The 13,446-nt window shown below is 45.2% G+C and overlaps 1 protein-coding gene across 1 annotated transcript in view; it reads left to right on the top strand.

The window, feature by feature from the left end:
- Positions 1–13,446, top strand: part of KIF14 (kinesin family member 14) — a 1,355,767-nt gene that overhangs the window by 556,123 nt on the left and 786,198 nt on the right. The window contains exon 15 of the mRNA XM_069641230.1: positions 12,331–12,433. Coding sequence (XP_069497331.1) covers positions 12,331–12,433 — 103 coding nt within the window. The remainder of the gene's footprint in view (positions 1–12,330; positions 12,434–13,446) is intronic.

Raw genomic sequence — 13,446 nt, forward strand, 5'->3', positions numbered from 1 at the left:
CCACCCGCATGCTGCCTCTCAACGCACTTTTTATAATTAAGGTTACAAAGCCTTCCCCAGTGCTCCGCACACTGCTGCTGTAGTTTAAGTACCAGCTTGGTGTCCACACTGCCACTCTTCAGTGCTATTTCTAGCTCATCTTCTGTCCTCTGCAGGTCAGCCAAGACCCCACCCTGTAGCCCTTTTGACTAAGCAATGGCAACCCCCCGCATCACCATCTTAAAGGCTTCCCATAATGTGCCTGCAGAATCCACACTACCAGTATTCACCTCGAAGAAATTTGTAATCTCATCCCTTATATCTTCTCTAAAGACTGGATCCCTAAGCGCCTCAGCTCGGAGGCGCCATGTAGGGATCCTCGCCCTCGGGGGGCAATATTGCCATCCAAGGATCAGAGGCGAGTGATCCGAGAGAACCCTTGGCTTATATTCAATTTGTGTAATCTCTGTCATTACATCTGCTGTGGCAAAAACATAATCAAGCCTTGTATGCAGTTGATGTGGGGCCAAATAGTGCGAATATTGCTTTTCATTAGGGTGTTTCACTCTCCATGCGTCTGTCAAGCCAAAATCCACTAGCAGTGTCTGCAACACTTTTGCCGCTTGGGTGGGCCTACCCCTCCCGCTATCAGATCTGTCCACCATAGGGTTTAACACACAATTAAAGTCCCCACTCCAAATCATTGCACTCCCTACACACATACTAAGGCTGGTGTACAGTGTTCTGAAGTATGCAGCTGTGTTTTGGTTGGGAGCATATGTATTTACAATGCATACCTCTTTGTTTTCCACCACCCCTCTCAATATGACCATCCTCCCATCTGTCTCAACCACTTCCTGTATAGGCTGGTACGGGACATGCAGCGCCACCCAAATAAGTACTCCTCGAGCGTAAGCAGAATATGGCGAACCCACCACAGTCCCCTTCCATTTTTTCCCAACCAATTCCAGCTTCTCCCGCGTCAAGTGCGTCTCTTGTAATAATGCAATGTCTATTTTTTGCCTTCTCAGATACAACATGACCTTATTTCTTTTCAAGTAACTATTAAGGCCCCTGACGTTCCACGTTATTATCTTAAGATCTCCCATAGGTCATAGATATTCTCCTCCCTGATTTCCAGCCGATCCCGCTCATCTCTGTAATGCAAACACCGTACTCTGATTCTTACTTGTAGGCTCATGATTAAACTTAAACTCCCCATAACCATATACACACCAAACTCCCCGCCTCCCCCCGCCCCTCCCTCCACCCGTCCCTTCCCCAACAACACTCTCCCTAACTGCTGCCCAGCTCCATTCCTGGATCTCAGACACCCCCACATCTAGCCCTGTCTAGTGCAAGCTTTTACTCAGGGCTCAGTAGGGTGAAGCCACCCTATTGGCCGCTAAACTAATATTATTTCGGGGTAGGTTGCTTACGATCTGTTGCTCCCGTTTCTAAAATTTCACGCTTCATATTGATGCTATACAGTTACCCTTTGTATTTTCACCCACTATATTCTAGTCCATTTCAAGCCCAAGGCTCGAACGTTGCTCAAAGTTCAGCTGGTCTCAGTTCCCCTATATAACTAGGATCCTCCTCCCACTTACCCCCTCAGTGTCCGCGTTACAAGTTCTTCATTCGTCGTGCTTCCGCCGGTCACGATCCACTTCTTGTTCAGGGCAACCCTGTAGGTCCAGCCATGTCGCTGCATCCTCCGGGGTATCAAAAAAAAGCATTCTGCTTTTGTGTAATACTTTCAATCTTGCCGGGTACAGAAGCATGTATTTGATTCCTGCTGCCCTCAGCCTCCTTTTGACAGCTATGTAACTGTATCTCTGCCTCTGCACCAGCATTGTGTAGTCCGGGTATGCTTTGATGTTAGTGGACGCTCTCTCTATCGTTCCTCCCTTGCGGAAATATTCCAGGATCTTTTCTCTATCTCTATAGGTTAGGATCTTCGCAATGATCTGTCTCGGCTGGGCTCCAGGTCGAGGTTTCCACATTAGGGCGCGATGCGCCCGCTCCACCGCGAATCCCTGTGAAAGTTTGTCTGCTCTGATCTCTTGTAGGATCATGTTCTCAACGTAGTTTGTTGGGTCCTGGCCCTCCTCTCCCTCCGGCAGGCCTACCACACGTATGTTATTTCTTCTCACTCTTCCTTCCGCTTCTTCCACTCGATTTTCCAGGTTGGCAACCTGCTGTTTTAGCACATGAACTTCCTTTGCATTGTTCTTACTGACCTCTGTATTAATCTTTACCTCACTTTCCAGACCACTGGTTCTCTCCGCCAGCGCCCTGACATCCTGGCGCAGTAGGGTAAATTCTGTTCCGACTGCATCAATCTTGTTCTCTAGGGCTGTCCGTAAGTCTGCCATTGCCAAGTCCCATTTAGAGCTCAGCTCCGTTATTTTTTTTAATTTTTTTTTTTTATTATAAACATAGTTTATTATTAAACTTTTTGTTTTGACACATCAACTTTTACAAAACAATTCCATTACAGCCTCAAGAAGCCCGCCCCTCCCTTCACATGATCTTTACAGTTGAATGGCATCGAGGAAGTTTATCACTGAGCATATTAGGTGAATAGAGCTCCCACTCAGTATTCGGTACCACCAATCCTCCATGTTCTCATTTCTCGGGGCGTATTTGATCAGGTGTACAGATCTTAAGGATCGGAGTTTGGGGCAGGCGACTAACAAGTGTTTGACTGTTTCGATGTCCTCATTGCAGAATCGGCACCGATTGTCTCTGGTCTCTGCGTCTTTTCTTATTAGTAGGATTTCCTTAGTTCTTATCGCGTTCATTCTCATTTTCAGAAACCGATCACGGTGATGCCTCGAAGGAAACTGTGACAGGTACTTTGGCATCTTGTTCATTTTATTAGCAGTCGGCCCAAGTTTGGGTGCAGCTGTCTGGCTTTCCAGTCTTGCTATGTTACCTGCCCATGACCATTCTTTTAGTTTTCTTTTGGCTACTTGTGGCCACTTTAGCAGCATTTCTTCAGATATCTTAGCGGCTATCATAATGTCAAATGCCTTCTTATACCATTTCCTGTATGCGTCTCCAGCAAATCTCATATCTTTGACTGCTAAGATTTCATGTGCAGGTTCTTTATTTGTTAATAGCGTCATTCTCAATAGTGCCAGGGATTTCCATAACACGGTTAAATAAAGGTCATCCAAGGCTAGTTCTTGTCTTATAACGGTAATTGAAAGGCAGTTTGGTAGCCTTAGTACTCTTTTCCAAAAGTAGCCCTCCATTTTCGCCCAGATTTTATGATCAAGGTTCCATCCAGATTCGGCTCCGTAAGTAATAGATGGAATAACTTTTTGCAAGTAAAACAACCGGATCGGTATCAAAGAGAATTTTCCATAAAGGTTGTGAATTCGCAAGCCTTGTACTGCTAGAATCTTTATCCGGAGCTCCATATCACGGACCCAACTCTTCTCACATATCGAGGTATTGACCATGATGCCCAAATATCTGATTTCTGTGACTTCTTCGATTGGATGTATTCCGACTCTCCAGCTAAATGGGTGTTTCTTCTCCCCTTTGTGAGACCCGACTCTCATAATTTTTGTTTTTGCAATGTTTATTTTCAGGTTGTTGGTCGACATATACTGATGTAACTTTTGAAGAAGTCGTTGCAATCCGATCTGCGTAGTATCGACCAAAACAAGATCGTCTGCATATGTCATGCAATTTATTTGTGTCCCATTTATTTTAGGAGGAAAGCATCTAACATCGGCTAGGGCGGTGGGAATGTCGGTAATGAAGAGCTTGAATAAACAAGCAGCAATCGGGCAACCCTGCTTTACTCCTCTTTTAGTTTTCATTCTTTCGGATAACTGGCCAGCTTCGTTCAGCCTTATTTGAATTGTTGTTGCCGTATGGAGTGCTATGATTGGTAGCAGGATGTCGTGGGGACAATTCCAGTTGTCTAGTTTCGCCCACAGTAATTCTCGATCGATACAGTCAAAAGCCTGCTGCAGATCTATGAATGCAAGGAATAAATTCGTATTTCTTGTCAGAGCATTTATTTTTAAGATGTTAAGCAATGTTAAATTCATTTCTGTTCCCACACCTTTCGTGAAACCTGTTTGTCTGTTGTCTGTGATTCCAGTTGCATTTGACCACTTTGTTAATTTTTTTTGAAGAAAGTTTGCAAACACCTTGCCAATTGTGTCCAACAAGGCGATGGGGCGATAATTAGCTGGATTGGCCCGATCACCCTTCTTGAAGATTGGGACAATTATTGCTGTTGTCCAATTTGCAGGAATTGTTCTCGTCACTCCAATGTTAGCGAATAGTGTCTCGATGAGTTTCGACCATGCCAATTTATTTTCTTTAAGCATCACATTTGTGATGCCGTCCGGTCCTGCAGCACGCGAGTTATTCAACTTCTCAATTGCAGTGGCTATGTCATCAGCAGATTCACAGCAGTCCCACTTTACAGCCGGTGATACAAGGTGATTTGGTTCAATTTTAACGTCTCCTAAGAAGACTTTGTTGAAATGTTGATTCCAGGCGACTTCGGTCACCACGTTTGCCATCCTGATGGCTTGATTAGTTGAACATTTATTAATTATCTGCCAGATGTCTCTACATTTATGTGATTTCAGCAGGCTCAACATTACTTCACCGCGTTCTTGGTCCCGCTGGTACTTGAAAGCTTTCACCCAATTGCGGTAAGCTTGTCGTCGTTTTTGTATCAAGTTACCCATATTCGGACCGCCATGCGATTTCAACTGGCGAATTTCACTATTAGCCTTCTTTTTTTCATTATTTAGCTTTGTGCTCCATGTATGAGTGTGCGTTTTAACAGAGTTTGTCTTCCATAACACCCTATCTTGACGGCAGGGTAGAAGTGACACATAGTCTGTATTGCTACTCAACGCATTCTTTGCTTCCTCCAATTCATTCGTGATGATGGAAATCTGACGGGACGATATTCGTAATCTGTTTTTCTCGTTGTTTACTTCAAGAATAGAAGTTAATTGCTGCGTCATGCATCCAGAGGTTATATTCATATTCATCACCATTATCTCGTGATCACTATTTTTTGTTGGTGTTACGTGCATATCTTTTATTAGGTCCCATGAATGTTTGGACACCCAGATATAGTCTAGTGTTTTTGCAAAACCCAAGTTATGCCACGTATTATTTTGTGGTATGTCGCCCGACACTTGTCCATTTATCATGTCGCAGTCGTAAATCTCCATGATGTTGTCCCATTGAGATCGCCTAGTTTGATTTTGTTGGCAGTATGTACTCATTCGATTCAACCGACCACCATTCAAATCAAACCATGACAAATTCATATCGCCGCATATGATGACCATAAGATTGCTTATTTCCTGCAGATTTTTACTCAGGATTGCAGTTATTGCAGCTATAAAGTTTTTAGTCTTGATCATCACCGGGTTCCAATATACATTAACTATTAGAATATTCTGGTGTTGCCGTGGACTGCGAACTTTATGTTCAATTAGCGTGCTTTGGATGAATAAGTTAGGGTTATCACTTTTTTTCACCTCCCAGTTGTGGCCAATTTTGATCATAGTTATTAGACCTGAAAAAGGCCGTCCAAATGCATTCTTCCCTGCTGGATTTAGCAGGGTCACGTAGCCATCTTTCACCGGGGGGGTCCTTAGCCACGTTTCTTGTAGGCAAATTATCAGATTATTTTCCAATTCAATCGGAAATTCATCAAACAGATGTCGAAATCCTCTTGTGTTCCATGAAATCAGGGAGGACACTGTTTGTTCCTTGACGGCCAATAGCTAATGATTTGACACGTTATGCCTGATTTGACTTCCATAATGATTTGAATTAGGGGCTGTTTTCGAGTGATTTCTTAATTCGAATTTTTTCTTTTCAAATGTGAGCGATCTAAGTTCATGCCTACGGCTAGACTTTCCCTCGTTTTTACTTGCAACCCATTCAGGTTTGGGCTTAGGTTCACTGACGTCAAAGCCGAGCTGCAGTAGATCGTCTTTTGCTGCCAAGATGACTTTTCGGACAGCGTTGGACTTTATATGTAAGTAAACTCGGTCCTCGTGATCTTCCGATATGTATTCAATGATTGCTATGTCATCAGAGGACACTGTTCTTAGAGCAGGCACCGAGTGTAGGAGGCGCATGACATTTCTTCTATTCAAGTTTACCTCAGAATCATCATTGAGGATGTTGATGATAGCAATTTTGGCATTTTTATCCATTCGAGTCTCTTTGGTCTCATTGTAGTCCTTTTTTTGTTCGTTTGCTCGCTGCCCAGCTGTTAGTTTTGGATTTGGACTCCTTATTTTGTTTATGCGGCCCTGATGTACCAGACTTGGCCTTTCATCCTTCAGGGATTTATGGAGGAGCTTGGCATTCGTGTTTAATGGCTTGTGACCGTGTATGGAAAATTGGGTTTTCTTATTTGCCAGAGCCATCTCATTTTGAGCAGGAGTCTTCTTTGCGACCCATGGATTTGTTGATGGCGAGTCCACATCAGAAATATTCGCATTCGAGGCAGAGCTACTCATGGTGCTATTCAAGGCACTTTTCTGTGTTTGCTCTGTGTCGTCATCATATGAATACGTGGATAAATCACATAGGTCAATTGATACTGATCCTGTTGTAGTTGCCAGTTCGTCAGAGTCGAGTCTTTGACGTTTGTTAGGGTTTGCCTTTGCTTCTGCGGCTACTGGCACAGCCTTGTCTGTCCTTTTTGTACCTTTGAAGGTCTGTGGGGAAGTTCTCGTTGTGTTCCTCGAGAAGAAGTTCAGCTTTGGTGGAGTCGTCAGATTGCGTATAAATTTCTTTGAACTGCTGGTTTGAGGACGCGCCGCACAGTGCTTTCGCTTTTCGGTCTGTTTTTTCGGGTGATTCGTTGTCGATCGGGTTTTTTGTCCGTTAGACGGGATCCCTTTGTCCTTGTTTAGATATAGGGCAGGCCCGTCAAAAATGCCAAAGGTCACTTTTTTGTTGTTACATACAACTGGGTCAAGATTTTTTGGATTGTTATCAACAGGAGGACGTTCTACCTCACTTGAAGATGTCGACGGCTTCTCTGCAGGATTCGCCGATAACCCTCCAGTGGGGTCAACAGCAATCACGGCTGTGGGCAGGACTGGAGCGACAGACAAGGAACGGCCTATCTCGGCCTCGTTTGTCTGGATAGCAACTGCAGAGACAGGGGGCCCTGTCTTAGCCATTTCACTCATGATCGCCTTCTCTGGTTCTTTTACCTTCATTAGACTGCTAGTCGGGCCATCACTGTGCCTGCACTGCTGTTGCAAGGAGGTGGTTTGCTTTAGACATGCCGTAGCTGCTGCCACTAATGCTTTAACATCCGACGTGTCCTTGGTCCTGATTTCATGTAGTTGCAATTGCATTGACTGCAAGGCAAGTTTGTCAGTGTCGAGTTTGTTTCGAAGCTGGGCAATAGTTTGATCCTGGTTGGCTAGTATTTCCATGATATGCTGGAGCATCCCTCCATTCGATTGGATGGCTTCATGTATATTTTCATATAATTTGGTGAAGGGAATGAGGGCAACTGATGTTGCGGCTAACACATTGTTGTGTATTTGTAGGGCCGCTGCAGCCGATAGATTGGACTTAAGGGCTGCCGCCATGTCTTTTGTTGTCTCCATGTCATTCTGTTGGTTTTGATTTTCCATCGTCTTATTAGAATTTGCATCCAATCTCATGGAATCGAACATCTTACTTGTCGTGTGAGACAATAAAGCCTGATGCATTGGAGTTGAGTGAGTTGACAGCGGTCTCGACTTTTCTTTGGGCGATTTCGCTGGCCAGTGGGACCTGCCAGCTACCGTTGTCGATAGAGAACCGCTACAGGGCAGATTTGCTTCGACAATGTCCTTTGGCACCACTTTGCTCGACTCGAGTCCTGATCTTTTATGGACCTGTTCTTGGTCCATACTCGTCTCACTCAGGTCGATCGAATCTGGGTTAGAGGTCGACTTGTCGGTCTGGTCGGGGTTTGGTCTTGCAAAACTGGCTGACAGACGTTGCTTCATTTGCTCAAAGTCAGCTCTCAGGCGTTCAGCCAATCTTGCTTCACGTCCAGCTAGGTCCAGACCCGATTCACTGGGCCTCGATTGTTGGCAGTTGGAGCTGCTGAAGTCAGGAGCTTTGCGTCCGCTATTTGCTGTACACGTCTTTGGTGCACTCTGATTCGCACTTCGTGATGGGGACGTGCTGCTCCATCTCATCTTATTTGCTTCAGTTTCCGGTACCGGAGGCCGCTGAAGTGATACCGCGGCATTTGTATGATAGCCTGATTTCAAGTTGTCCTCATCATTTGCCTCACTGGACGGCTCTGCCATGGTGTGTGAGTCGTCGGATTTCGCGGGTGGATACAAAAATCTAAGCTTTTTAGACTCATTTTGTTCTAACGGCACTTCAAGTTCCATCAATTCGGAGTCAGTGACGTCAAAAGGCGATTGAAACATTGCAGTATTTATCTCAATCACCGACTCAGCGGTTGGTTCAGCGCGGGCGAGCTTGGCTGTCGAGCAGCCTGTCTTGAGGCTGCCCGGTGCCTCAAGGATTCTTTTCCTGAGGCACTCATCTTGTACCCGGCCAGGCTCTAGACTCGAAGTTCCTGGGTCCGATGTAGTCTGTGGTCTACAATTTCCATGGTCCATTATAGGACCTCTACATGGGGAGTTGATCACCTTGGGGCATGCAAAAGTAGGTGAAACTATCGCACTACTGCAGGGCCCGTGTGACGGGGCTAGGATGGTTGGAATGGTCACCGTTAACACGTTTTCCATGTCGGACGTCGTTTGCCTCTCTCTGCTCTGCTTGCACTGGGTCCCCCAGTCATATCCGGCTAGTGAACTCACAGGCGGTGAAGTAGTGCTATGGCTGATATTTCCGGCAGTTACCACCGGGTCCAATGATGCAAGGTTTAGCACGGCTTCACCACAGTAGCTATTGCTCTCAGTAGCTGCCTCAGATGCAGCGGTGGCTATGTATTCGGACCTTGCTCTGGGGAGAAGCGTTTGCCTGACCATTGCACGCGTCAGAGGGCCGGTTTCAGCCATCCGAGAGAATAATAAGGGATTAGTGAATTAGCTTCACTTACCGTCTCGTGGCCGTCAGCCAAGCCGCCCACCTCAGCTAGCCTCTGTTCAGCCGCGGACTGCCGCAGACTGAACTCTGCCCGAACTCTGCGCGCGCTCCGCGCTCGAGATGGGTTTTTATAGTCAGTTGGACTTTCTTTTTCCTTAAAGGGATAGGTTGGATCCCGGAAAGACACAGTCGCTGCAGCTCCTCGCACCACACTCCACCAGGGACTGCCGCAGACTGAACTCTGCCCGAACTCCGCGCGCGCTCCGCGCTCGAGATGGGTTTTTATAGTCAGTTGGACTTTCTTTTTCCTTAAAGGGATAGGTTGGATCCCGGAAAGACACAGTCGCTGCAGCTCCTCGCACCACACTCCACCAGGGACTGCCGCAGACTGAACTCTGCCCGAACTCCGCGCGCGCTCCGCGCTCGAGATGGGTTTTTATAGTCAGTTGGACTTTCTTTTTCCTTAAAGGGATAGGTTGGATCCCGGAAAGACACAGTCGCTGCAGCTCCTCGCACCACACTCCACCAGGGACTGCCGCAGACTGAACTCTGCCCGAACTCCGTTATAGCCTCCAGGATCTGGCGCTTATCACCCTCTGGGGCTTCTTTCACAGGAGTCACGACCATGCTCTGCACCGATGTCGGGGGAGGGTGGGGGTCTTCTGTGTTTTCGTGAAGACCTCCATTGTGGATTGCTTGGTCTTAGCTCTTGGTCCTTTCACCGACATATTGCAACCCTTCACCCTTGTATGGCACCACCTCAGTGCAGTTATTGTAACTTCTACAGTTCATCAGCCATCTGTATCTCTACTTTCTGCCTCACATTTAATATAGCACTTAGAATTGTCATTCAAGTGGGTTGTAGCCTCCCACGTATCACTCTCCACTCGTAGGGCCAAGCATCCATTGTTACCTCCTCCTACAGTCAAGTTGTTTAGGCGCCCGCGGAGTAAGCCAGGTTGTGCGCCCCCTCTGGGCTGTTGCAAGCACTTTTCTTTTATTGCCTTTTTGTCCGCTCCCTGTGTCTCCTAGTGCCACTTAGAGGAATACATTAATGTTGTACCCCCTTGGCATCCTAGGCTTTCTGGGCCTTTGTCATACAAAATTTCGGATGCATCCACATCTGTTTGCAGTAATAGTGTATTCCCAACACCATGCAGATTGCTTTGCTTGACCAGTTTTTAATGTATATCTAATAAGCCAGGCGCAGGTATAGTCACCCGGCAGCAACTCCACGGCTATTACGGTGCGTGGCGCTTCCCAGAAGCCTCTCAGACCAGCTCCTCAAATGCAGCCTGTATTCCGCTGCAGTGGCTCACGCCCTGCTGAGCCCCGCAGCTCCTGCTGTCCTCAGCGCCTTCCGATGCCCTCACAGCATATTACACACAACTGCTTCTTTCAGTAAACGTGCGTCTCGGGTGTGCAGGCACTGTCTGTATTACATGCGGCTGAGTGCCGCGTTCGCATGCCGCTTTGATTTATCCCGAAAGCGGGCTCATCTGTAAAGCACTGAAGTGCCGTCTCATCCGCGCAGGGGAAATGGTTACTGTTGCATCACCCGCTGGTGGTCCGTGCGTTCTGTTTCATATACGCGGCGAAGTCAGCCCCTTTCATTTCAAAGCTTCTTGCTGCAAGCTTGCAACACTTTTCAGCCGCTACCGCATTACAGCCCAGGAGTGTCCAATTTATCACGGTCTTCTCAGGGAAACACAACTTGCTCTCCAGGCAATCGTCCGCAGCTTCGTGTAATCCCAGGGCTTCAGTTTCGTTTCCCGTCTTTGCCGGCATTCTCCTTGTTCGCCGCCATCTTGGCAACAAAGTGACCACACAGCCGCATCAGATAAAATACATGAATCTCGCAATCCATAGGCACGATTGACTTCTTCCTCGAGCTCCACGCAGCATGCAGCTTCCGACACCTGATCTTTGAATTTCAGGCGTTTGCTACAGTTTTAAAAGGCAACTTTTAGCAAAACAAAGTCGGATCATCAGGAGCCCATCTCGAAGCACGTCCTATTTCATGGCTAGTTAGCCACGCCTCCGTCGTGCTGGATCATTCTGTTCTTGTCAATAGTACTTATTCCACAGTGTTGAGTGTCCCTGTTGCGGAATGTTCGTATATAGTGAAACTATATAAAGTCCTATTAAATAGTTAGTATCTCTATCATAATCCAAGTTCTCAAATTGTTTGATTACGTCCTTCGTATACTTAAAATATTATTTCATGGTTTTCACATATCCCTTGAGATAATTATCAGCAAATTTTGATAAAGGCTCAACTATAGGTTTTCCCGAAGGTTTAGTCGGGGTCTTATGGATTTTCGGTATGCAGTAAAAACTAGGGACAGAAGAATCTGTGTTGATTAGGAAATCGCTTTCTTGTAGGCTTATCCACCCCCTTTTCTTCGATTTCGTCACTTTAGATTCTATAAGTTTGAGTAGTTCTTTCGTAGGGTCCTGGACCAGTGTTTTGTAGTAGGTCTCCTTTTGCAGTTCTCTTTGGCATTCGTCCACATAGTCGCTATAATTAAGTATAACAATTCTTTATTGCTACCATTTGAATTTGTGAGGTGCACATAGATCCACTCACAGTACTAGCCCACTTGTTAACATCTCATTGGGTGCTGTTTCTGGAGGCCTGGAGGCCCAAGGGACTTTGTGTATACCAAGGTGTCACAGTTCAAGATGCATGCAAAAGCTGGTCAGGCTTTCGACTTGTAGAGCTGTTGCTCAAGCACTACCATGTGCTGCTAAGTGGTAATGTGTGTACCCCTACTTAGAAGTAAAATGTGTACCAACCCCACCCTACAGTGTCCTGCAAATAAAGTAAGCTGTACAAACGTTCTCTGTTTGCACAGGCTTTGAAGATTAGGTTTAATTGATAAATAAGTCATTCTTTGGATTCTGTGTATGTTTGTTAGTATGCAATACAGAATTTGACATGTCAATGCTAAATGCTTTAGAATTCAGGGGGTGCATTAAAAGCAACGTTTTGTTCCATGTGTACTTCGTGTTAATGAAGATCAATAAGGTTTCTAAATATCATTAAGTTACATATTGATTAGTTTTATAGCTTACTAAATACTAGCTTATATTTCTTGCTTCTAACGTTGTCTCTTGCCTATTTCTCCCTTTTAAATGCCTGCAAGTGCAGAAATTTCTTTTGAATTTTAATTTCAGTTTACCCTTTTCTCATTTTCTCAAAATGCCTACAAATTGTGTCTGAACATGTTACTAATTTCTATTCTGTTTTTGTAATAGTGTTATCAGCAATTGTGATGGCTCTGTGAGTATTACTCCATTGGGGGAGGCCAAGACCTATGTAAATGGAAGACACATTCTAGAGCCAACTGTTCTACAGCATGTAAGTCACAGAAATGGGTTTACTCTCGTGAACAATCCTCCTTGATAGTGTTCAATCTTGGTGCTTCCTGCTAATTTATTGTACTCGTCACTTATCCATTTTCACCTCTCACACTTTTTCCCTCTGATTCCTTACTACTCTATCTTGACTCACTGTTCCCCGTTTTCTGTGTCGTTCTTAAATGATTGTTTCACACCTATTTACCTTGCTGTGCAAAATTCAGTTCATCAAAACATTTCTTTGTCCATACTGTAGGCCAGGAGATTTCTTTGTGTGCTTACCGTCACATTTGTGCAGTGAGATTTCATCAATGTCTCGTGAATTGGTCCTTGGATGAAGGAAAAATGCATTACATGACATATTACAACAATAAAGGACCTGCGAATGAACTATCAACCCTACAGTATAAACTGAATGATTAGATCTTGTGTTATATGGTGGTCATATAGAGGGAGGTGCTTGGCAATATTTTTTTTTTGTAGCTTTTCCACCTACTTCATTGGGTCCCCCGGTATATCTGAAAATTGTTTGTGATTGATCCTAGAACCTCACTGCCTGGCTTTATCCACTTCTTTTGGGGATACTGGTCACTTATGACTATCAGTACAGAGGGGGCGGGGGCTGCTTTGTAAACCTTTTTAAGTATCAGTACCTCACTTATCGTGAGAGGTGCATGCAAAAATCAAACACATTTCCCCTTTATTTTATTTTTAGTGCATTTGTTCCTTTTTAAGGTGCAACCAAACACTGTTAGGCTGGTGTTGGTGTTAAAACGTTTAAACATTTTGGGGTGCACTAGCATGCACCTATATATTTTTACTTGGTGATCCAAAATGACTATAGCTATCTGCGTCTTACTTTTAGTGGTGGAACCTGAGTCTGTGCATCTTATCTGATGTCCCCCTGACAAATTGGGATAGGTAGTTGCCTCCTCCCGACACAGGAAATCTAATTCCCATACATGCAAATTGTTTGCCTGACTCTAGGACTACACCTTTAGCAAGGCCCTTTAT

This window comes from Ambystoma mexicanum, chromosome 1q (genome assembly GCF_040938575.1).
Source record: "Ambystoma mexicanum isolate Mex_15411 chromosome 1q, UKY_AmexF1_1, whole genome shotgun sequence".
Taxonomy (NCBI): domain Eukaryota; kingdom Metazoa; phylum Chordata; class Amphibia; order Caudata; family Ambystomatidae; genus Ambystoma; species Ambystoma mexicanum.